Raw genomic sequence first — 23,670 nt, 5'->3', positions numbered from 1 at the left:
CATTCTGAACTCCTCTATAGTAGGAGTTCACTCTGCAGGTGAAAGAGACCTATAAATAGCATAGCAACACATTGTTGGGTGGTGTTATCTCAGACGCGGTGATTTCTTTACATTATGTTCACAAGGAAATGAACCTCTTGCAGTCACGCTGTACCAATCCTTTTCCTCATAGCTGGGTGGGTGCAAGAAACCTGGGTATGTGGCATAGGGAGAACAGGATCAAGCTGTGAGCACGTCTCTTTTGTTGGACTAGTAGCGACAGGCCCATGGGTGCACTTTTAACTTCAAACCAGCATTATATATTCATAAGCCGCGTTTGCCCTGAGCGGAGAGAGCCGGGGAAAGGGGGGGAGCCGGGACTGCACGGAGCGAGGGGTGGAGCGAGGGCGGAGCGGGCGGCTGTGCTCAGCCAATCCGGGGGGCCTCGTCCATTTTTCGGCGTGAGGCAGGCACGTCGGTGGGGTGATGCTACGACGCCGGGAAGGGGCCGGCAGGGCGGCGGGGAGCAGCCCGCCCGCTCGGGCTCGGCGCCTTTGAGAGGAGCGCCGCTCTCTCCTTCCTTTGCTTTCACCGAGGCCGGCGGCTCGGGGCCCGGGGTACGAGGCCGGCCCGTGGGGTGCGGTGCGGGATAGCGGCGGTGCCGGGCGGGGACCCGCCGGCTCCATTCATCCGTCGGTCCGTCCGTCTCCTTGCAGGCTCCAGACGAAGGAAAGGAAGTCTTCTCCGAGGCGCGGGGAGGAAGCGGGACCACTGGCGTTTCATGTTCCGCCAGCCCGACGGCATTTTGGCGTTAATTCCGACCTGCTCCCACCTGCACCCGGGCAGCGACGGGGAGGACGAGGGGCACCGTGCCGCCATGTCCCGGTACGGCCTCCGCAACCTGCTGGACTGGCTGTACGGCGGGGTGGACCCCAGCTTTGCCGGTAACGGAGGGCCGGAGTGCGCGGCCTTCCTGTCCGGGCGGCAGCGCTTCGTGGAGAGCCTGGTGTTCCTCAGCCTGGGAGCCGCCGAGATCCTCGTGGCGCTCTGCAAACTGCGGCAGCTGCACCTGAAGGAGCTGGACGGCCACCTGCTGCAGCAGCCCCGCAACAAGCACGAGAGCCTGGGCAAGAACCTGCTGCTCGTGGCGCTGTGCCTCGTCTTCGGGCTGGAGGTTGGCTTCAAGTTCGCCACCAGGACGGTCATCTACCTGCTGAACCCCTGCCATGTGGTCACCGTGATGCAGGTAAGGCTCGGCTTTGGATCTACTGAGGTGGTGCTTTGCCTGCCTATGCACAGAAGTGCATAGCAAAGGTTAAATCCCTGGCGTTCGAACAAGTTGTGGCTTAGTTGCTGATGGGTGATAATACACAGTGTGTGTTGCCGTTGAACTAATAGAGTTCATAATTAGTGAGTGCACTGTGGTACCTAAAGCTTACAGGCTATTTGTGTCTAGTTCTGTGTGTGTATGTAGCTCACTGAGAGCATAAAGGAATGTGGGATGTCAAAAATAATCCTTTTACTGATTCTCTGCCATCAACACTGGGCACCTTTCAGAATCCGAACTCAACACCAAATAGAAGATTATAGGAAAGACTGTTGTTTTTTTTAGAGCTGCTGTGGTTTAAAAAGAAGTCAGAAATAACAAATTGGACCAACACCTTTCCTTGTCTGTTTGTAGATGTCTTACTGGTAGTATAGAGATCTGGGGGCGATGGGGATCCTTTCAAGAGGGGTCACACAGGCTTTTACAGCAATAATTGGGGCCTCTACGGAAATCAAGTTCCTGTTCCAGAATTTAATTAGTAGGTTATGTGAATTCCTAAGCCGTGAGGCAGCGCGAGGTCAGTATTTTACACCATAGTAGAAATGCTTTCTGTAAAGTGGTAACAGTTGTTGCACAATCAATTAGTATTGGTAAGGAAGTGGAAAACAGAAGGTTTCCAAGAGCTGTACAAATAATTGAAAACTAAAACACTATAGTCACATTCCATTGCTTGGCAACACTCTCTATTTACTGGAATGTTTCCTGTTAATTCTCTGAGAAGATGATGATGACATTTTACCATTATGAGTTGAATTCTTTCTTCTCTTGGTACAGTATTATGATATTGTTTTATGATGGCACTATGGTATTAACAAGGAGTGTCCATCAGAATGAGGGAGGTGGTTCTGCCTGTCTGCTCTCATGAGACCCCATCTGTAGTGCATCCAGTTCTGGGCCTCCAGCATGGGAAGGACATGGAGCTGCTGGAGCGGGTCCAGAGGAGGGATACAAAGATGATCAGAGGGCTGAAACACCTTCCTTGTGAAGACAAGTTGAGGGAGTTGGGGCTCTTCAGCCTGGAGAAGGCTCTGTGGGGACCTTATAGTGACCTGCCAGTACCTGAAGGGGGCCTACAGGCAGGAAAGCTGGGGAGGGACTTTTTGTAACGGCATATAGTGACAGGATGTGGGGAAATAGCTTTAAACTGGAAGAGGGTGGATTTAGATGAGACATAAGGAAGAAATCCTTTACTGTGAGGGTGGTGAGACACTGGGACAGGTTGTCTGGTGAGGTTGTGGATGCTCTCACCCTGAAGGCATCCAAGGTCAGGCTGGATGGGGCTTTGAGCAACCTGGTCTAGTGGGTGGTGTCCTTGCTTATTAGCGGAGGGACTGGAATTTAATGCTCCTAAAGGTTCTTTCCAACCCAAACCATTCAGTTAAAAACCAGTGCTTACAGGTAAATTAGAGGTAACGTTTAGCTCACTTCTTAAAACCCAGCCCCAGAAGTAGAGTGTTAACTTCTGTAGTCAGATATAGGCAGTTATTAATTTATTTCAGCCCAGTAGTGGTACCTTCTTTCCTATCTCGTGCTGATTACTCCCTAGGAAAGGGAAATAACATAGTTGCAAAATGGACAACTTTCAACTTAGAAACAATGGTAGTCAATGACTTCTGTCAGCAGGAAAATAATACATAGTAGGTAGAATCTTGAAAGTGTTCTTCTGGTTTGAGCTTGCTGACAGCAATAGGTTGGCAAGATGAAATACATGAAAATGTGCTTCTGTTTTTACAGTAGCTTCTATGTTGTGTCACAGCGGGACCAGAATATGAGGATGAACAAGGTAGGAGGTGAAAAGTTGAAGCAGCTATAGCATTCACAGCCCTGTCAGTGGGAAGCCAGCAGTAGCTGTTTGTAAAGGTCTCTTCATCCACTCAGTTTCTGTTTTCTTCATGTGAGGCTGTTTCTCCTCAGCACAGCAAAAGCTCTGGGCTCTGAGCCAGAAAATATTTGGAACTGGAAATTGTCCTTCAGGCTTCATCTGCATAGAGGTTGTGCTTTTGAAAGACCTGAGGCTGAAATAAAATGACAAAATAGAATGGGAATTATACCTGTGGTGCATCTGAGCACACAGGACTGCATAGAATAATGGCTACTGTGGTCTACAAATGAGTCTGTTTTGACCAGCTGTCTAAGTTCTGCTTATCACACCAACCTGTGTTCATCTAAAATCTTTTTCATAAGCAGAAAAAACTAGTTCACGTGTGTTACTGTAAGGATGGAGTGTTGGTTGAATGAACATATTTAATTGCTGAAGCAGTTGACTTGGTTTTAGGATTGAATTTGCTGCTGTCGTGCCACCTGTTTGGATAATATGGAAACACTGCTGTTGATTTCCAGCCCTGTGATTGCTTCGGGTGTCTTGCCTAGCTTGGAAACTGTTGTTTTTTTCACCAGTAATGTAAAGCGCAGCATCAATGAGAGATAAATGGTTTTTTAAAGTTTATATCCGTTTTAAGCAAAAAGTGAGATGGAAAATCCCGCTGTTTCTTTAATGTGTTGTTCCTGCGCTGTGGGGTTGGGGTGTTTTTGTGCAGAGTGACAGTCTATGGTGCAATAAAGGGGGGAAAAGGTCCTGATGAAACTCTAGAAATTAATGCTCATTTTAGGACTGAGTGCATATGGTGGGTATGACTGGATCGGTGACACTGCAAAGCCAGCATAAAAGCTGCACTAACAGGAAAGTCATGGGGGGTTCTTTTTTAAAAGTGAAGGCCCCTGGGGTGCTGTAAACTTTTGTTCCCTTGCACAGCAGGAGGAATCCAGCATATGTTTAGCAGACTGTGTTACATTTTCAAGACACTGATCGTTTGAAGTATTTTAGGAACCATTTATTGCATTGAAATTTGAGATGTGAGGGAAATCTTGTATGTTTCTGCTTCAGAAGCGCAAGAGGGAGGACTCATCTGATTGCAAATAACTGTTATTGATCTCTAGATATTTTGTGTAGGAGGCTTTTGCAACTGTTGCTCACAATCAGTGTAACTGAACTAAATTACATACATGGAGTTGTCTCTGGGTTTCCCATAGGGCATCAAGCAGGAGATACAGGCAGCTAAGATCAGATGTAGACAAATATAAACTCAACCCAGAGATAAAGTCTGTATAGTGTCTGTATTGTGACCAAGGTATCTGGAAGACAAGATGTAGGAAATGCTTCAGTGCAGCAATCCTAGGGTTTGTAGGCAGCAGTGGTACAGCTGGTTCTCTTAGGATGTTCTGAGTTGTCCACCTCTTTGCTTTAAATATGCCAGTGTCTTGCTTCAGAATGATGGCTGAACACCAAGCTATAAAATGAGATTTAGGTTGGTTTTAGCTTAGGAAGAGTTTTCTATAAGGCTGTTGGCAAGTGTTCTTATAGAAAAACTTCAAGGTAGATCCCCAGCTGGTAGACTGTCATAATTCTTTTCTAATTGTATGTAGAATGCACTTTAGGCTGCAAAGGACAGGCATCTGTGTGCTGTAGAGAAGGAAAAATGCAAGGAAAAGATGAGCCTAAAATAATGAAGAGTTGAATTTCATCCAGTGATTTTTGAACTGATGCCCATATAGCTAAAATCAATGCAAAGTGCACCTGTGATTCAGTAAATACTAAATCCCGTGTTCATTATTTCCAGTTTTTTGATATCTGGAAGAGACCAGTTAGATTGTGTATGTTTTCTATATTCTATCTCTTCAAAGCCTTGAATTAAAATTAGAGGCATTAAATCCTGAAACTTTGATTGCAGAAATACTGGGGATTTTGATAGAAACAATCCTTTCTGGGCTCTTAAATCCTATCTGGTACCCATGAAGTCCATCATTTAAGTGGAAGATGGCCATAATCGCTGCTCACAAACAGGCCGGGCTATGATGTGAGCTGCTTCGTTTTTAGATCTGCAGAGTACAAAGCCTTTCAGTAATTTCAAATTACTCTTTAGTATTTCCTATTAAAGCTGATTCCTAGAAAGGTAGTTCATTGCTGTGTGTGGTAAAAAGGGCAGATGGAAAAACAATTAAAGCACTGAAAGCAGCAGTAGTTCTTGGTGGCAAGTCTTATTTCTTGCCTGTGGGTATATTTTCCTTCTGGAAGGACAATGGCAGCTCGGGGGCACAGGGATGAGGTGATGTGTCATGAGGCGAATCAGCAGTTCCTTTATGTGTGGTCTGGGATTCTCCTGAACTAATAGTTTGGCATTCAGTTAATAGAAGACATGGCTGCTTGAATGGATTCGTCTGCCCTTTCAGTAACTAATTATTTCTAATTGTTACAATATTGTAGAGGCTTTAATTGATGTTGTAATTCATATCATAATATCTTGAGCTGTATAGAAGCTTTTCTGTGTTAAGTTTAAGACTGTATATTTAGTTTACTTTGCTTATTTTCGTTGAACCTCAGTATGTAATACAGGAGTTGAGAAATATCAGTATGAGGTAAGGCAAAGGTTCTTACAAATAATATAAACATTTTTAATAAGTATAAACAGAATAGCAAATGTTTTCAGGCTGCGAGTTGTGATTTGTTGACTTTGAAGAGGTTACGGTTCAGCCCTTTGGACAAGATTTGGCCAGCACATGCTGTATCTTGAGCTGAAAATGGATGCTCGTTTACTTCAGTCAAGGTGATGCAGATCATGACATTATCTCATGGTACAGCAAGCATTCCAGCTGAGGAATTTGGTGTGTTGAAGATTCAGACCAAACTGATAGACTTCAGAAATACCTGCTGTGTTTGAGGATAGAACTCATACTTTGGTAGCTCTCCCCTTTATTCTGTGTATTCTTAGGAGGAAAGGAATAAAAAGGGGAGAAATAAGAGGTAATGAGATTCTCTAAAAGGTAGGGATTGTGCAACTGGAAACTGTAGACAGAAAAAGCTTGTTAGCCTAAATATTTACAGTGAGGATTATTAACTAAACTAGAGAAATTATTAGGCAAGTGGATGTTGTTTTGATAAGATCATAGATTTAATACAAATATTAATCAAAATGTAACTTACGTAGTTTGAGCAACTTGAGGTCATCTACTTATTTAATTACTTTGGAGAATGGGGCTCTTAGGAATGGTTTCAGCTGTTCTGTCCAGTGCTTTAATGTTTCACTGCTAAGCATAATGCATATTCAACTGGTCTTTCAGGAATCACTGTCTGATGTCTATAGGGACTTCGGTGGAGCTGTAGAATAAATGAAATAACAGCAGTAACCATATGGGACGCCATAAATATTCCAGGGATTGGGGTGACTTTCATCTTCTGGCTTCCATTCTTGAGAAATGCTCCTTTGCTGTCTCCGTTACGCTGCCACACGTGTTTGCTCTTGTAGTAGTAGATAGTAGGCGGTGAGCTTTACTGAAGCAGTTGTAGGGCGTACAGCAACCTGAGCCGTGGTGATGTTCAGCCAGAGGAAGTTCTGTGCCATGAATTTAAAACCTGCTGGATGTGTAACAGGACTCATGTTTCTCGTGACACTTCCTCAGGGCTTTAGATAAATACAGTAAGGGTTGACATTTGTTCAGACTGCCAAGTAAAGCATTTCTAGTGTAATACTTTGGCAGTTTATAGCATTTTTTTTCAGGAATTTTATCAGGAATATGTTGTTATATGTCGTAGCTTTTTATGGATTGTATTATTTCAGTTTATTTGAGGAACACTAATTGTCCTAATGTTTTTAAAGATACTTCTCACTGCAGGATGTGCACTTGGTATGGCCTCCTGTATGCAATCAACAATGATTTCCAAATATTCAGTTAGTTACATGTAACAGAATCATTGGGTAGTTGCCACTTGCTACTGACATCTAACATGTGCATTCACCCACAAACTTGAAGTGCTCTTTACTCTGTGAGCTTCTGACATGTAAGTGAAAGCACTCTTGCTTGGTTTCTCATTGGTAAAGCCTCTCTATGCACAGAATGATCAGCCCGTGCCTCTCAAGTCTAGAGTAATGAATGTGGAAAATGATTTATTGAAGATATTCAGAGAAATCCTTATCAACCACTATAAGCCTCCTTATCAGTATGAAAAACAAGTTAAGAATATTTGACTAGAAAGCATTAGTGGGCATGCTAATGGCTTTTATTTTTTCCCCATATAGGGTTCCGTGATGTGAACCCAGAGTACTGGGAGAAAAATATTTTTATTCATATTTTTACTGCGTTTCTTCAGTTGAACAAAGACTTATATCTATATATTAAGTATTGTGAAAGGCCAGGGAGCAGCTGAGCTTTTCCATGTGTTCAGAAAATGTGCCATAGCAACTCAACAACAACAACAACAAAAAAGAACAAATAAACCCTAAAACCAGCCAAAACAAACATGAATGTCAGTCAATTTGTTCTTATGTGTTCAGTCTGAAAGGGCTGCATTTATCCAGCATATAATTGTACATCACAAGGAAATCTTCCAGATGTCCTTCTGGCGCTGGAGGCTTGGGGAAGAGTAAAGCAGGTCTCTATTACATCAATTTTGCTACTATAGGAAATGGATATGGAATGTCACGCTCAGGGCAGCAAGTAACAAAAGCAAAGACAGACCAATATCCACATGAATATCTTATTGGGAAACTTCGCAAGGTCTCTCCGTGTCAGTAACAGGTATAAAGAGAAAGTAATCTAAATTCAGTATGATTTAGGTTTGTTAAGAAGTTAGAGGCTTGAATGTTACTTTCATCAGCTTTTTTGTTCTCCCTCCCAATGTTTCTTTTTCAGGTTTTGCTAATTGTGTTAGGCTAGGAATGGAGGAGGAAGTAACTCGGGCACTGCCAGCAAAGGGATGATGCAAATCTTGATTAAAGAACAAGGAAGAAAAATAAGCTCAGTGACACCTCTCTGAAATCCCAGTTTCTAAGATATCCTGACTAATTCTGCTGTATACATAGAAGTAGTTTAGTTCTGTGTTAATAATTAACTGTAAAACATGAGAAGTCTGCAGATCTTCCACCTAAGACTGTAAAAGAAGGTGAGTACAGGTTCAGTCAGTAAAATAGCTAAAGCAATGGGATGGAAGGCTAACCAAGGATGTCCAAGGGACCATTGATAATTTAGGAGACATTAGACTGTAGAGTAGAGGATGGGAATTGTTCAGTGTGCTTCTTTTATCTCAGTGGAGCTGTGAGGCTGGAAGGAAGGACTGACACACTCAGATTTCTCTAAGTCTGCTCTATAGACCTCAGGAGCGACTCTTACTGTGGTATTACTGAATTATCTCCAAGTAATGTTGCTTTGAATGATGAGTGTTCTTAATGCTAATCAAAAAAATTCTACAGGACAAATTAAGTAGTCTCTGGACATACCTGACAGCTGCAGTAGAAGAGCTGTGCTTTTCTGCATCTCTTGAAGCCTTTTCCAGTGTTCGACCACCTTTGTGGTAAAGAAATCTTTACCAGTTTCCTGTCTGGGCCTCCTTGGTGTAGCTTGGTTCCATTTCCTTGTGTCCTGTCATTGGCTACCATTGGTGTGACTTGTTCTTTTCTTCTACTTCTACCTTATGAATCATTTTTTTTTGGTCTTGTTCAGTTAGTTTTGATTAGATAAGATGGATAACGTGTTACACGTTTCTGTCTCTCCACTGACCTCGCTTTATAGTGGGGTGAGTCTCAATAGACTTTGCTGTTTTCACTCATTAAAGAAGAGAACAGTTTATCTACAACCAGATGATGAAATGCTTTGCTGTAGGCCAGCATTCCTTTGTCTGAAGGTAGAAACAAGGCATCTTTCAGATCTGTAGTCTTTCACATGATCGTGCTGGTAGTTAAAGAAGCTTTCTCAGTAAACTCAAAGTTATGATGTTACTGTCTTCAGAGTAGGCTTTGTACATACAGGCTCTTCTACTTGCCACAGCAACACAATTTATACAATCAGATTTAAGAAGAAACTGTTCTCTGGAATTTGTGGAACACCTAATGACAAATTCACATACATGTGTGCTTTTGAATTTAAGATTTACAGCTACAGGGAGGAAAAACACCATCCTTTTTCTTTTACTTTCCAGCCTGTCCTAATCCTGTGGATATTACTTAGATTTTTTTTTTTTTTTCTTTTAGAGTATGGTACAAAGAAGGGGAACATGGAATAGAAGGATTTGCAACCCATTTCTGAGTTAGTTGTGAGGTCTGTTTCTTTCTGATTTTTTTGTCTTGGTAAAGGAACAGTTAAGCAGAGCAATCCTGTACATTACAGTCTCCAAATGGTAACAGCCCTGCTGATCTGTCATGTGTTGTGGTGTGACCTTTGTACTTGGGCTTGTGGAGGGGGTGCTGGCTGGGCAGATTCTCGTGCTGGAAATATTTCCCATTGGGATGGACAATGGTATTTATGGCAGAGCAGTTACAAATTACTTTGACTTCTACTTTCATCAGCGTCCTTAAAGTTGAAGTGAACCTGTTTGCCAATCTAACAGTGTTGTGAATTTCTGTACAGCTCATTCCTTGAAAAAATACTGGGTAATCTCCTGGTCCTGTGCTGGTGGAAAAGGACTTGAATGTCCTTATTCACAGTGTTATCCCCACCTAGGACTGATTTGTATGCTTCTTCAAGACCACTGATGATTTGATGATTTTGTACCCTCTCTTTCTCTTACTTATACCCTGCAAGGTTTATTTGTTTGTTCACTTTTTGACAGATTGAAGATTTGGTCATGCTTGTCATCTCTGTGCTTTTTGGAGAGAGGTCAGAGTGGACAGGAGCAGTCAGAACTGTGCCCTGAATTTATTGTGTAACATATAACACAAAGGAAAGGTATCTTATAGCTTGTTTTTCACTTCCCCAAATACTTACTTTTGTAGAGATTAAGTTTCTGGTTAATTCTTTTGTCCTACTTCTTTGTAACATGTGTAACAAGTTACACATCTGACTTTAAAGTTTTCCATTAGTGTAAATAGAGTTTTTTCTGCCCTGAAGGAAGAGAAGCCCACCTCAGGATACCTTAAAGTAGGTGCTGCCTTATTCTCAGCAGAACTGTGCAATGCTCCGGCAAGGAAGTGGAGGCATCATCTGTGATGGGCTGTGCATGTAAATCCTTAGGAGTGCCAGCAGGGAAGCAGAGGCTGGGAGTTCTTCACAGCTGTGCACTAATTTGATATGATGTTGTTTGGTCTTCGAAACGCTGCTACTTTTTATTTTCCCTACAAGGCAGAGGATTTTGTTTTCAGTATGACAGTGAAATGTAATGTGATTTTTTTTTTGGGATGTGGATGTGAATGCTTGTGTTAGAGCTTGCGAGCATGTCTTCTGGGAACTGGATTATTTTCAGACCATTAATTACTCTGTGAGCTGAGCTCGCAGAAATACTTTTTATAACATTTAAATCTACTTGGTGACATAGTTCTTTGAAAATCAAATAAAATGTTCCTTGTGAAGCCTCCCTTTCAACAGGTTACGAGGTTTATTTACCTCAGGAAAGTACTTACATGTTTAGGGAGAAAGTGCTTGGTGTTAATTTGCTAGTGCTGAAACATTTGAAGATCTCTTTTGTTACTGTAAAGCTTGAACGTGAAGATTCCAGCTTTCTCTGTTGCCCTCAAACATCTTTTCTGAAAGATTCCCCCCAGCCAAAGGAGTTGTATACTTGGAAATATTAAATGCTTGTTTTGCCTTATTAGTTCTAAAAAACTGTTTCTTACTGACCTGGAAATAAGTAGTCATGAATGTGTTACTCTTCTTTGTTGGTCTTCATGGTAGTGAAGTACTTTTATAGATGTTTATAGATCCTTTGTGGTGATACTCATCCAGTAGGCAACATGCAGACTTGGTACTGGGAGCAGTCTGCATTGTGTCAGGGAAGGAAGTGAGTGATGTGATCAGGACACTTCTGTTTCTCTTATTTTGTGTATGCAGAGAAAAGAGGAACCTGCTTTTTTGTTTTTTAGGTTGAAAGAAATAAGAATATGCATTTTATACTGGAAGAACAGATCTTTTTCTGTGCTGATGTGAATGAACTGTGTGACTTGGCAGTAGCTGAATGTGTCAGTGGTATCTGCACAGATATGTCCTGCAGCACTTGAAAGAAAGTATGGTGAGCTCTCTGCAAAACAGACATGTTCTCCAAATGTTTGTTTAGACCACATTGCAGTGGTCTAATGATAGTTTGTTTGGTATGTTGGCAGAGAATTAATCTATTATGAATTTATTTTGACAACAGCAATAAAAATCACAATTCTCTTTATTTGCTGGAATATTTGTTTTTGGAGAGTGGACCAAACTGTGTAGGAATTATTTTTAGTAGTGTACATTATAATTATCACAAAGCACTTACTTATGTCATGTCTTCATATCTAAAGACTTTCTGATATGAAATGCTTTAACTTACTGTGAGAGGTAGTAAATAGCAGTATCCAAGGATGGTGATTATCCTCTGAATTTATATGGGGCATAGTTGCAATGGTATTTCACTACATAATGATTTAAATCAGATCCTATCTATGGCAGGAGTGTGATCTGCATAGAAAGACAAATATAATATTCTACAGTTGTATCGTGTTATTCTTGGACATGTGAAATGTCTGGCTAATAGTTTAAATGTTTAAAGATGACTTCTAAGCTCATCTGTAGAACAGATACTGTGGTAGCCTTATTTTGGGAAGTACTTTAAGAGGCTTTTATAGAACCATCTCAATTTAAAGCTCTGGGAGCTGGGACCTACACTGCTGAAACAAAGGGGAGGCCTGTCAGTGTAAACGCTTGGTCACTAGCACAGTGAAGACCTTGTGAGGACTGATGGCTATAGGGTTGATAGTACAGCATTCTGCTTTGTATGAGGCCTTGGAAAGACTGTTCTGGTTTTGTTTTTAGAACAATTATATCAGGTAGGCATTGGCAGAAGCTCAGCCCTAGATGCTGCTCGTACTCTGTAATCCTTTTACACATAGAAAATGTGAATTTACATAAAAATGTGTGTTTTGTTAAAGAATGTTAATTTTTTTTTAGTCTTTTCTATCTTTACTGTAAAACAGTTATTCTTGTTAGAAGCAGGTTGTTGCATCCGGGGCTCAGAAGGAAAGATATTGAAAACGATGTCTACAAGATATATCACTAATTTTAATTTGTTTCTGATATTACAGATTTTTCTTCTTGCTTGCCCTCCATGTCGGGCTGCGATGATTCTCTTCAGGTAATGCCTCCTGTTTACTGTATTTCTGTCTACTTTGCAAAATGTATTTCAGAAATTAATCACAGCTTTAAGTAAGAAAGTATTAAGGTATATATTCAGTGGGAAAAGTGTATTGGTCAGATTGAAAAAAGGATACACTGAGAAAGGTATTATCATACATTGCTAAAAAATACTTGGTCTTCACTGAACACTGTACATATGAAATATGTGTCTTAAATTCTCATTGATTTTGAGTATTTTTTTCAAAGATAAGCAATATTTTAGGAAATATACTATATTGTTACTAATTTTTGGAACCACAAATGTTTCCAGTGTGCAGGAAGAGCCCGGTAAGTAGGCATGGGTAGCAACTAGCTGGAGTGTGGGGAGGGTCATGGGATTTCCCAGACAGAAAGGTAATCAAGAATAGCTGAGGTTGCCATGATGGCCATTCACTCTGCTCTTTCTTGTCTTAATATATGCATTGACTGGAAAAATGACTGTGGGTTCTGCCTAATGAAATTGCTTTGGAAGTGCTGCTCTGTGTCCACAACTTCTTCCTGCTGTTCCTTATTGGAGCAGGCCAAATGCAGAGATACTATAATAGTTAGTATCTCTTCATCTTAGTGCAAAATATGCCTGGTATCTAGGTAATCCTGGATTTACTATTCACTTCCATAAGACTGGTTGCAAAGCAGTGGCCACAATACTTGCTGCCTTTCAGAAGTGATTTTTTTGTTCTCTGACACTCTGACATATAACTGACATTTGAAGAACAACTTGGGAATTGCACTGCTTTTTAAGTTGTACAGATGTAAAGTTGTGTGGGATTAAAATCTTATCAAATACAGTATTTCAAGCTCTAAAAGACAAACAGCAAAATTCCAAGCATTTAGCAACCTGTATCATGAACTGGATTAACATAAATGGGCAGCGTAGACCTTCTAGGAATCCAAAGCTCATTACAGAAAGCAGTCCTACTTAGGAAAGTATTTAAATATGTATTTAAAGAGAGGCTTTGTCCTAGTTATTGCATTTAACTGTGGCTTTATTCAAATTTTCTCAAATCACTGACTGATTTTTATTGAAGAAATACTACATAAAAAGAGAAAATACTACATTTCAGACTGGAAATGAAAATACCACTTCCTCTTTTCGAAGGTTGCAGATGCATATGCTGAATGGGGCTCTCTTGGCATTGCTGTTTCCTGTCGTTAATACACGCCTGGTGAGTGTACTTTATTTTTTCCTTTTTAATTTATTTCTAAAAGTTTTTATCTGTAAGGTTACTTGACCCTCGGTTCATCTGACTGTATATAGTTCATTTAACCAGTCTGTAGATTCCTGGTTCAGGTCACTCTGATGGAGTCAAAATTCCAATCCTGGCATTTTTGTGATTGTGTTTATAAATCAGCGTGGAAGGTTAACAATGCTTTATTCTAGGTGTAGAAGAAAGTACTTTGACAATTCTGGCCTGGCTTTTGAACAGAGGTAAAACATAGAGGCTTTGAAATAAACTCCATAGAATAGCATGTGGTATGTGCACAAGTCCATGGGACTTAATTTGATGTGTCTGGGGGTCCTGAAGGAAATGGCTGATGAAGTTGCTAAGGCAGCTGTTCATCATACTTGAGCATCTGTGGCAGTCTGAAGTTTCTAGTGACTGGAAAGGGAGAAATCTAACTCCTTTTTTAAAAAAGGTAAAAAGGAAGACTTGGGGAAACAATGGGCTGGTCAGTCTCAACTCCATGCCTGGCAAGGTAAGCTTATGGAGCAGGTCTTCCTAGAAACTCTGCTAGAGCATATGGAAAACAAAGAAGCGATAGCCATCATAGCTTCAATAAAGGGAAATAGTGCCAGACAAATTTGTTGAACCTTTATGACGGGATTACAGCGTTGGTGGATAAGGAAAGAGTAACCAACATAATCTACCTGGATTTGGGCACAGGACTTGGATGTGCTAGTGTGGGTATAGAGGGCCATGTCTAATTTGCAAGAATCTTTTCTGCAACACTTTACGTGTCTGTTTTAAAATAGAGTTCACTTATTTTCATCCGCTTTTGTGTTTACAGTGTCTGGATAATGTGTTTGTATCTATATCTGTATGGCATGTGAGTTAATGATATTGTTAGGGACTTCAGACTCTGTTACAAATCTCATTAGTGGTTGTCCATTTACAAATCTCAACAGTCTTAATAGGATTAAGTCTGTAAATCAGCATCTACATTGAATTTTGATGATACGCCATGTTGACTGTCCACACTGGGATCTAGGAGACTTGAAAACTAAGACTTACCCTGGACTTGTGTGTGCTTTCCTTCTTCCCCTGTTTAATATAAGAAAAAATTCCCCTGAGACATTCTTTAATTACTGGAGAGAGGATTATCCATCTGCAGGCTTTCGCATATCAGTAATGACTTTCCTCACTGCATAAAACACACACATACACAGAAAGTTGAATTGTTATTCAGATTTTAGAAATAAAATAACCATAGAGTTTGAGTTTTACGTTGTCTTTTCTTCTCTGCTAACTATATATATCTTTATATATATATGGAAAAGATATATAAAGCATTATGTATGGGAGAAACATATATTCATGCATGTGTCTCTATTTATATATATATATATATATATAGCTGCTTATGTGTAGTTTGTCAGTGTGTTTTAATAAAACTAATTCCTGCTGAAGGGACATTTAAAAAAAATACAAAAAATACTGTACTGATTTTCCCTGATAAATGAGAGAGCACATCTCTTTTTGTATTTCAAACTCTATCTGGTTCTTAAGTTTAGTATAACAAAATGCTTTTCCACATTACCTTCTCGGGATAAAATGTTGAAAGATTTAATTATTAGCTTGTGTTTTCGTTGCTATTTTGAAGATCTCATTTGAGTTAGAGAAGTGGAGATTAAACGGGAAAAATATGGACTACTTATAAAAATCTGTCCTTAATTAGGGATAAAGGAGGCAAAGGATAATGTCCAAGAGCAAGTATTTTTGGAATAAATACAGCTTAGGTTATTTTTGGCTTAACAACTGCTTGCCAGGCTAGTCTCTTTTCAGTGTTTCTTCAGGCATAAGATAATTTGGGTGATCTTTTATGGCATGGCTGCTTTGGCCCAAATTCTGTCATGGATGATGCACATTCTGCTCTGTTAATGTCATTGTCATTTATACTGACGTTGTAACAAAAGCAAGAAATTTCTCTTACAGCTTAGGAGTTTAAAAAAAAACCAAACCAAACACATAAATTCTGTCGCTGTTGTTTTATTGTATCTAAACGAAATGTTTGACTTGGTCAGAATATATCTCATCTGTTAAAAATTTTGTTAATATGATATTTTAAGATGTGTTTTTTAGTGTGTATGTTTCAATACAAAAATGTTGTGTTCTTAATTGTCTGTAAACAGTTGCAATATATTGTGCCCGGCACAAATGAAGAGCATGAAAGACTGGGCACCCGACATAACTATTGTTGTAGAAGTGGGGAAGGAGATGCTGTCTAGGGACAGATGAGCAAGAGTTCTGAGGCCTCTGTGCACTGGAAAGCAGAAGTACCTTGTCTCATCACTTTGTGAGACTGTAAAAACCAAACTGGAGTATTTCACTGAGCACCAAGATGCTCTGCTGTTACCATTCATTATATAAGATGTGTTTTAAGCTTGGGGTATGCGTAGTTTTCATTGTCTTCAGCTGAAATTCTGCATATCCTCTCTTCCAAGTGAAGATCCAAGATCCTCTTGATCATCTTACAGACAGCGGGTGCTTACTGGTGACATGTATTCCCTTGGCTAAATTAGCCTGCTAACTTAGCAAGAAGTTCAGCAGTAGGTGTGCACACACCAGCAAATTGTGTATCTTTAGCAAGGAGCAGGAGAAAACATTAGAAGTATGGTTGGTTTTGTTTTTTCTTTTTCGTCAATATCTTCTGCCTTTTGCAGCTTATTGATAGGGAATGAAAAGTTAATTGTCAGCTTGGTGTGTGACGGATGGATGTTTAGGAACTAGTGGACGTCGGGATTTATACATAATAGAAGCATGAAGTTATAGGTGACCACAAGGTGAAAGCTGTGTTGTATTTAGGATGCTCAGCTTATCGACTTTCTATTTTCAGTACTGGAAGGGCACCACTTCAGCAGGGAGGGGGATGCAATTGTGTTATTTGAGGAACTTGAATGATAGGCCTATTTATGCTATGGAATACCATGGTAAAAGCAAGTCATCTGCAGTCCATCAGTCCTTTGGTATGTGAGATAATGACCTACCAAACTGACTTCACAAATTGTGTGGCAAGCATACACATTCATATAGTGAGGATACCATGTGGGACCATGGAAATGTGTAAGAAATATAGAAGCAAGTGACTTCTTTCTACTCTGTTTAAGTTATATGGGATGGTGTAGTATCCTAACTATGTGAATAAACTCATCTAACTACTGCATAAACCAAGACTTTAGAGTAACTACAATTGTTTGAACTTGTATGTTGCTTTGATCCAGTTTTAAAGGAATCTTGCTGGTGGTTTTAAGTTATATGTAGTTTTTTGGGTGCTTTTCTTCAAGTTGATGTCCTGAAAATTTTGATATAGATAAAGTAAAAATTAGGACAAGTCCCAGAGACGCTGAACTTGCTGTATCTCTGTTCATGCAGCTGCAGTTTTAATGTTTCCAGAAGCTGCTGGATTCTATTATTAGAGCTATTTGGCTTGAGAGTTACGCATTCTAAATCTGTTTTAGGAACAGAATCGTACTCTAAGCAGTACTTACTGTACACAGTGTGCAGTACCTCTGATCTTTGTCTACTGCATTTCTATTGCACATTAAGGTGATTAATAATTCACTGCACTGAACAGTTTGCCTGAGATGTCTTTGTCTGAACAGCAAAATGGGGCATTACAGCTAAACTGGCTTAATCTGTCAGACACAAGGAAAAGTAATGGGGCAGTTGCACGCTGGGGTCTGTGAGGAAGCTGCTTTGATTGCTGGTGGGTCCTAAAGCTCATATTTCTGCATCTTTCAGCAGTTACCTATACTATGTGTGTCAAAATGATATGTATAAATGCAACCTACAATCACACCTTTACTTGATAATAAAAATCTACTTCCTGCGGGTGGTGTGAAGTAGTGCAAATATTATCTCTAGAAGAACTGGAAAAATGCATTTCTGAAACTGGTATTAATTATTACCTAAAACTTTTTTTACACTTAACTCTACAAATGCCTGATTGAGCCCATCGTATCATTAGTGGGAGCTGGCCTGTGTGATAAAAATGGACTGACCACAAGACAACCAATGTCTTTATGAAACACAAAATTCATATATAATGCTAGTCAAATACGCAAAACCCTGATGGAAGAACAAATGCATTCTGTTGAGATCAGTGTTGCACTGAGCTCCATGTTCTCTTGGCTATCTTACTAAACTTCATCCTCAGTAGTTGCATGCCTAGAAAAAAGTCTCTTATAACTTGTCAGAATTTGGGTGTTTTATAGGTTGGAATCCTGCAGCCTTAGCCTACCTGGATATTCTGGCATTCATAGTCATTGTGTATTTCTGATGGCTTTTTGTTTGTGTGTTTGAAGTCTTCACATCTGTCTTTGGACTGTTCTAAATTTCTCTGGCACTATTTCTCATCTGCCAAGTAAGTAATTGCTGTCACAATCCTTAATGTGCTGAGGGAAATCCATCACTTATTACCTAGGCCTAGTAGCTGTTTGCCCTATGAGTTTTGTACTGTATACTTTGTATTCCTCTTCTCTGATTGATTTGTACTATGGTCTGCTTTGCTGAAATAAGAGACCTGTTTGTGGTTTTCATTTCTGGATTACTGATCATATTTAGGAAACTAATTGTTACAGATTACAAATCTGATTTACTGCTGATGTTTAAGAAACCGACTGATACAGAAATGACTGGGTTGTGCTAGTCGTGCTATAGCAAAGGCTAGGACATGGGAGTTAAAATCCTTCCATTCCTTTTCTTCTGTCATGCTCTGCTGTCTTTATAGGGGACTATGGAATGAGAGCTCTTCTATGGTACAGTACTTGAGCTGTTGTTACACATATAAAGTATAAATAATTAACAGAAGGAGTGCTACTTTCAGAAAACAATGAAGTAGCAACCTCATAGTCCACTGAAAAGCAGCTGCCTTGTCACAGTGGGTCTAAGCTGGTTTAAATGGGTCTTACGCTGCACTTTCTGGAGGGAAATTCTCATGTGAATATCTGACTTTTGGGCTTTAGTCTGCACTGTTTTGAGATAGTTTTTTCTTCCTAAGCTTAGTGCAGGAGTTCACCACTTCCCTAGGGCAGAACCTGATTTATGTTAGGTTACCCTGTTACACACTCAGAGAACTGCTGTTGACTGGTGTGACTTTTACTCAGAAAGAACAAGGTGTGCTCTAATCCTTCATACAGTTTCTCCTTCCTTCAGACTTGCAAGCAATGAAATAGTGTTTATTTAGTCCAGTAGCACTGAATGTAACCGACCCCTCCCTGGGACGGAGGCTTAGTGCATGCTCACTGATCTTGGCACTTAGCGGAGGACCTTTAAGCACGAGCCTGGGTAGTGTGGCACTTTGGAATCTGCATCATAGGCTGATGTTCTTCCTGCAGGAACAAGACACCATTCATTTTTCAAACAGAAACGGCATTACAATATGTGAAAAGTGAGAGGTCTGAATACATAGTTACTGAGTGTTTTGTTTTGATACTGTGTGCGTGTTAGAGGAATTGTGTGTGTCAGTGTTGTTTATCTGTTTTGAAATGTGTGTGATTTTATATCGAAGTGAAAGCCTATGAATGAATGAGGAGCAGATCTGCTTTTCTGCAGATAAGAATATTTAAAGGAGGAAAAACTTATTTTTCAGTAAGAAGACAGCCTGTACTTTGTATTCATTGAGACTGCCAGGGAGCCTGGAGTGCAAGTTAATAGCACCAGTAGAGAATCTGTCCTTCTGTCTTGTACCTTTAGTTATTTTAAAACTTCCAAGGAAGGGATGGGATGAAATGCAGGAAGCATGATGCTGGTAAATTGCTTGGTTGCTTTCACAAAGAGGATCTTTATGCCCTGACTCAACAAGTGACCCCTTCCACCTAGTCTTTGCTTTCAGTTTTCTGTTACAGGTACCAGATACCTACCTGCTATCTGCGAACTGGGTGAGCCAGTTGCTGTGTACAGCTTTCCATCTTTTATGCGTGTTCTTTTTCTGTTTGTTGTCTGACTGTACAGTGTGAGGACTTGGCTGTACAGAAACTACGCGTTTTCAGCTCTATGCCAGGAAATGTGCCCATCTTCAGAACAATCAGTCTTTCATAGTGGGGAAAAAAAGAATGTTTTGTTTCAGACAAACAAAAATACTGTCAACATTTCTGCAGGAGAACAGCTGTCACTGTTCTCAGAAGTGTCCTGAGCATTGTGTTTGTGTAACTGATCCTCACAGCTTGGTGAGTGCAGGAGCCCTTCTGAAAGCACAGTACATAGAATGGTACTTGGCAGGAGTAAGTGTCTCATGCTGTGTTGTGTGTATCATGAACTATTGTTTCTCAAGTGTGTGTGCTCCACCTGGGAGGGGTACGGATTTTTCCTTCAGTGAGGAAAATCATGTTCGCTTCTTTCTGAGTTGTTTTGATCCCCTTTCTTTGCTCTTAGTGTCTTCCAGTGGGCAGCGGAAGGAAAGGTTCAAATACAGTACACTTCAGGACTTTTGTGAAGTTCTTGCTTTTGCCTGCTATTATCTCACAAGGTTTTATGTTTTGGTATAGAATCATTGGAATAAAATAACCCAGCAGATTATATAGAAGGTTTTTTTTGCTGTCTCCCAGGAGCTGGCAGAACATCTTGGAGTTTGCAAACAAGGACAGTGATAGTGTCAGCTTAGGGACACCAACACTAGAGAAATCCAGCTGATGGTTTTAACATCTTAAAAATAAAACTGAATATGGTGGTGGTTTATTTTATTATGGAATTCAAAACCTCACTATATTACTTACCTGCTGTTTATTAGCCACTCTATAGGAAGAAAACTGAACTGTGCGAAGATCCTATCTCCAATTCTGTTGATGTAGAAATGTTGGTAATGTTTCTGTTTTGATACTATGAGTTCATTGTCTTCAAACAATAACAAAAAGGGAAGGCTTTTCTTGATTTTTATTTTATTTTGTTCTTCCTGGTTAACTGTCTGTTTCAAATTGGAACACAAGCCAAGAAAGTAGTGCTTGCATCTGGTTTCATGTTAGCCTGGATAATGACACTACATTTGAGTCCAAGCTAATGGCTTTGCTTTACTCCTATGAGAATTCAGACTCAGTAGCATTGTCCTTTTTATTATTATTATTATTTTACATCTGATATAAAATAGTAAACCATCTTTATTCAGCTTTGTAAGCAAGCTGCAACAAGAGCTGGATTCTGAATTTTTAATTGGAATCTTTAAACAGACAGATATGGGCAAAAACAATTACAGATGGAACGACGTTCAGAGAAGTCTGCCGCTTTTTCCAGCTGATCAAGAGCTGGAATTAGTTGGGCTGGGATTAAGGGGCTCAGATTGAACTGGGAGTTGTGGTTGAAGTTATTTTTAGCAGAGTGTTATTTTAGTGCAATCTGTCTGACTCGTCCTTTAAAAGTTCTCTGAATCTGCAGATGATGAATTGCAGCTTTCCAAAGACTGTAAGCAGGGGAAGAATATTTGAATTACCGCTAACTGATAACTTGTTTATTCGCATCCTTCTGCAGCTTGAAGACTGACTGACAACATCTGTTGTGTTAGAGGTGCTGGGCTGTTCCACATAACTAGGTGTATTTTCCAAGCACTGACCATTATTGTCTGCCATTGCTTTGGTAACAGTCGTAGGTGACAGAAGGACTTAATGAAGCACGTTGTGATGGGGCATAAGGAAAATGGTTCCAGTTGTTAAAGATGAAAAATACATTTATTTATAAATATATAAATAATATAAATAATAAATATACATTTATTATTACATAATATTTACAAATATTTTTCTTTACAAATATTTTTCCTTATTCCTCAGCTTCCATTTGAAATGGAAATATATTACATCCAGCATGTGATGCTCTACATTGTGCCCATCTATCTGCTGAGAAAAGGAGGTAGGTTGGCAATTAACCCTTCCTTTGTTGAATTGGTTCTAGCCATTAAACAAGCTGTTTTAAATGGTTACCACAAAATCCATTCTCACTCTGTTTGCTGTATGTTGTCACCTAACAGTTACTGGTGGTATGTTGGAGTTGTATCTCTGATAACGTAACAAGGATTGTTGTGTCTAGTATGTGTATCAGTCAGCCTCTTCCACTGTGGTGAATGTTTTGTGCTTTATGCCAGCAATCACTTACAATTTGCACTTAGAGGTTTGTAACCTTTCTCCTACCCACTACTGCATGAAACTAAATAAAAGTGATATAGAGGTAAAGTGCCATAATTCAAAAAGTCACTCTTTTATTTCTTTCTTGCTAGTGGCATATGGTGGCCATGTTTTATTTTAATCCATCTTTGGTAATGCAGGTTGCCAGAATTTGAAGATATGATACAGATGTAGAAATTATGCAGACTTGTAATTGTTTTAGAAAGGAAAAGGGCAAAGAAGTGTGACCAGCCATGTGCTACTATAGGCAAGGACACACCAGGTTCATGTGGTGTCACCAGATCAGTTATTCTGGTGCCTTTGACGTTCCTGCCTAATGTGTCATTTTAAGATACTTGTTTGGGGCTGATAAGGCTGTAGTCTGAAGGGCTTTGTGTTGTACAGTTGTCACCCTAAAGTATTCTTGTTGGTTTTTGCTTGTTATCAGTGTACTGGTATTTGCTGCCATCTAATGTTGACATGATAGCAGTGACATTTTAATGCAAACTTGGCTAATTATTTCAATAGAGATTGCCTCAGACTGTGTAACTAATAATTCTTCAGTTTCTTAACATGGTCAGATCCTAGCCACCTCGATGACTGTAATACCTCATTAACAAAACATGTATAGCATTTCTAAGTAGTTAGGACCGATGCCTCAGGAGATTAAAGGTATGAGTGTTGTGAAAGTTAGCCTACTATCATGTGCGAATATTGTCATTTTACTCACATTTGCTTTAAGATGCTTTGAGATAAAAGCATCTTTAAATAATAAAAGATCATATCTTTTATTCTAACTGTATCTCATACGAATTGCTTTATCAGCACTGACGCTGATTGTCCTGCAGCTTTATTTTTGTATTTTGAACAGAAATTTCCATCAGAGAATTGTAGGTTATAACTGGGAGAAGAAAATTGGTAGGAAAAAAATAGAAAAACTGAATGGATTTGATTTGGAAAAAGTATCATCCTTCACTTCTTTTATTGGGAACCTACTGATATCACTGACTGCTTTGTTATGAACTCAGTGTTAATGTTCCTTTTAAGAAGAACTGAGCAGAGATGTTCTGAGGTTCATTTGGCAGAGAATGGCATGTCAGATTTTGTTGGCACGCGAATCAAACATCAGCCATGCACACAGACTCAGTTACCTGTTCAAGTGTTTTCTTTTGGACAGGAAACTGGGTGACAGTAAGGGAGGGCTGTAATTCTTTTTCTTCTTTCCCTGTTACTCCTTATAGTGAAGAAGACAGGTCACGTTGTGCTGGCAGTATCACCTTCATGTCCTCCTTGTCAGTGTGCAGACATTACCATGCTTAGGATCAAATTGAAGGGTGAGCTCTGAGCATCTCTCAGCACTGTCACTCAGTGAGCTCACTGAGGTCTCACTGCTCAAGGATGAGTTCCCATTCAGGGATTAAGGCATCTATCTACTCTTTCTTCTCTCTCAGTACTGATTTGAGTACAGACTTAAGTAATTAACCTTCTAATATATTTCCTTTCTAAAAGTGCACATATTTATGTATATGTATGTATGTCAGCCTAAGCAATCTAAACACTATTTGTTTCATATGTCTCTTGATTTTTTTAGTAAGAAGGTCACACGTACAACAGAGGCAGTGCAGATATAATAGGTCAGCACAGAAGATTCCCAACTCAAGGGAACTCTTGCATGAAACACATCTGCTATTCTCAGCTTTCTTGCTGGATGAATATTGCCTGTGAACTCTGCCAAAACTTATACTACTCTCTGGCAGGACACAGCATTTCTGAATTAGCTAGGTAGGCTGAACCAGAGTAATAGGACAGATGCAGGATTATGGATATGGTCGCTGCTTTTTGTTGTAGGGAAAAAAAGTATGCCATAGCTCTGTAGTTGCTGGATTGGATTACTGTGTCATCTGATGAGTGCTAGGACTGGCATAAGGGAGGT

The 23,670-nt window shown here is 39.9% G+C and overlaps 1 protein-coding gene across 5 annotated transcripts in view; it reads left to right on the top strand.

Moving 5' to 3' along the window:
* Positions 1-23,670, top strand: part of TMEM164 (transmembrane protein 164) — an 86,485-nt gene that overhangs the window by 51,988 nt on the left and 10,827 nt on the right. Inside the window, exons 1-5 of one of the 5 annotated variants that reach the window (XM_015860466.3) lie at positions 493-596; positions 696-1,225; positions 12,340-12,389; positions 13,530-13,596; positions 21,408-21,486. In XM_015860466.3, coding sequence (XP_015715952.1) covers positions 761-1,225; positions 12,340-12,389; positions 13,530-13,596; positions 21,408-21,486 — 661 coding nt within the window. In that variant the 5' untranslated portion in view covers positions 493-596; positions 696-760. Of the gene's footprint in view, positions 1-492; positions 1,226-11,214; positions 11,295-12,339; positions 12,390-13,529; positions 13,597-21,407; positions 21,487-23,670 lie in introns of those variants that run through there. The other 4 variants (XM_015860467.3, XM_085546219.1, XM_085546221.1 and 1 more) reach the window with 4 other exon arrangements.

This window comes from Coturnix japonica, chromosome 4 (genome assembly GCF_054131305.1).
Source record: "Coturnix japonica strain WE chromosome 4, WE-NBRP24, whole genome shotgun sequence".
NCBI lineage: Eukaryota > Metazoa > Chordata > Aves > Galliformes > Phasianidae > Coturnix > Coturnix japonica.
This window is presented reverse-complemented; position numbering and strand designations above follow the sequence as displayed.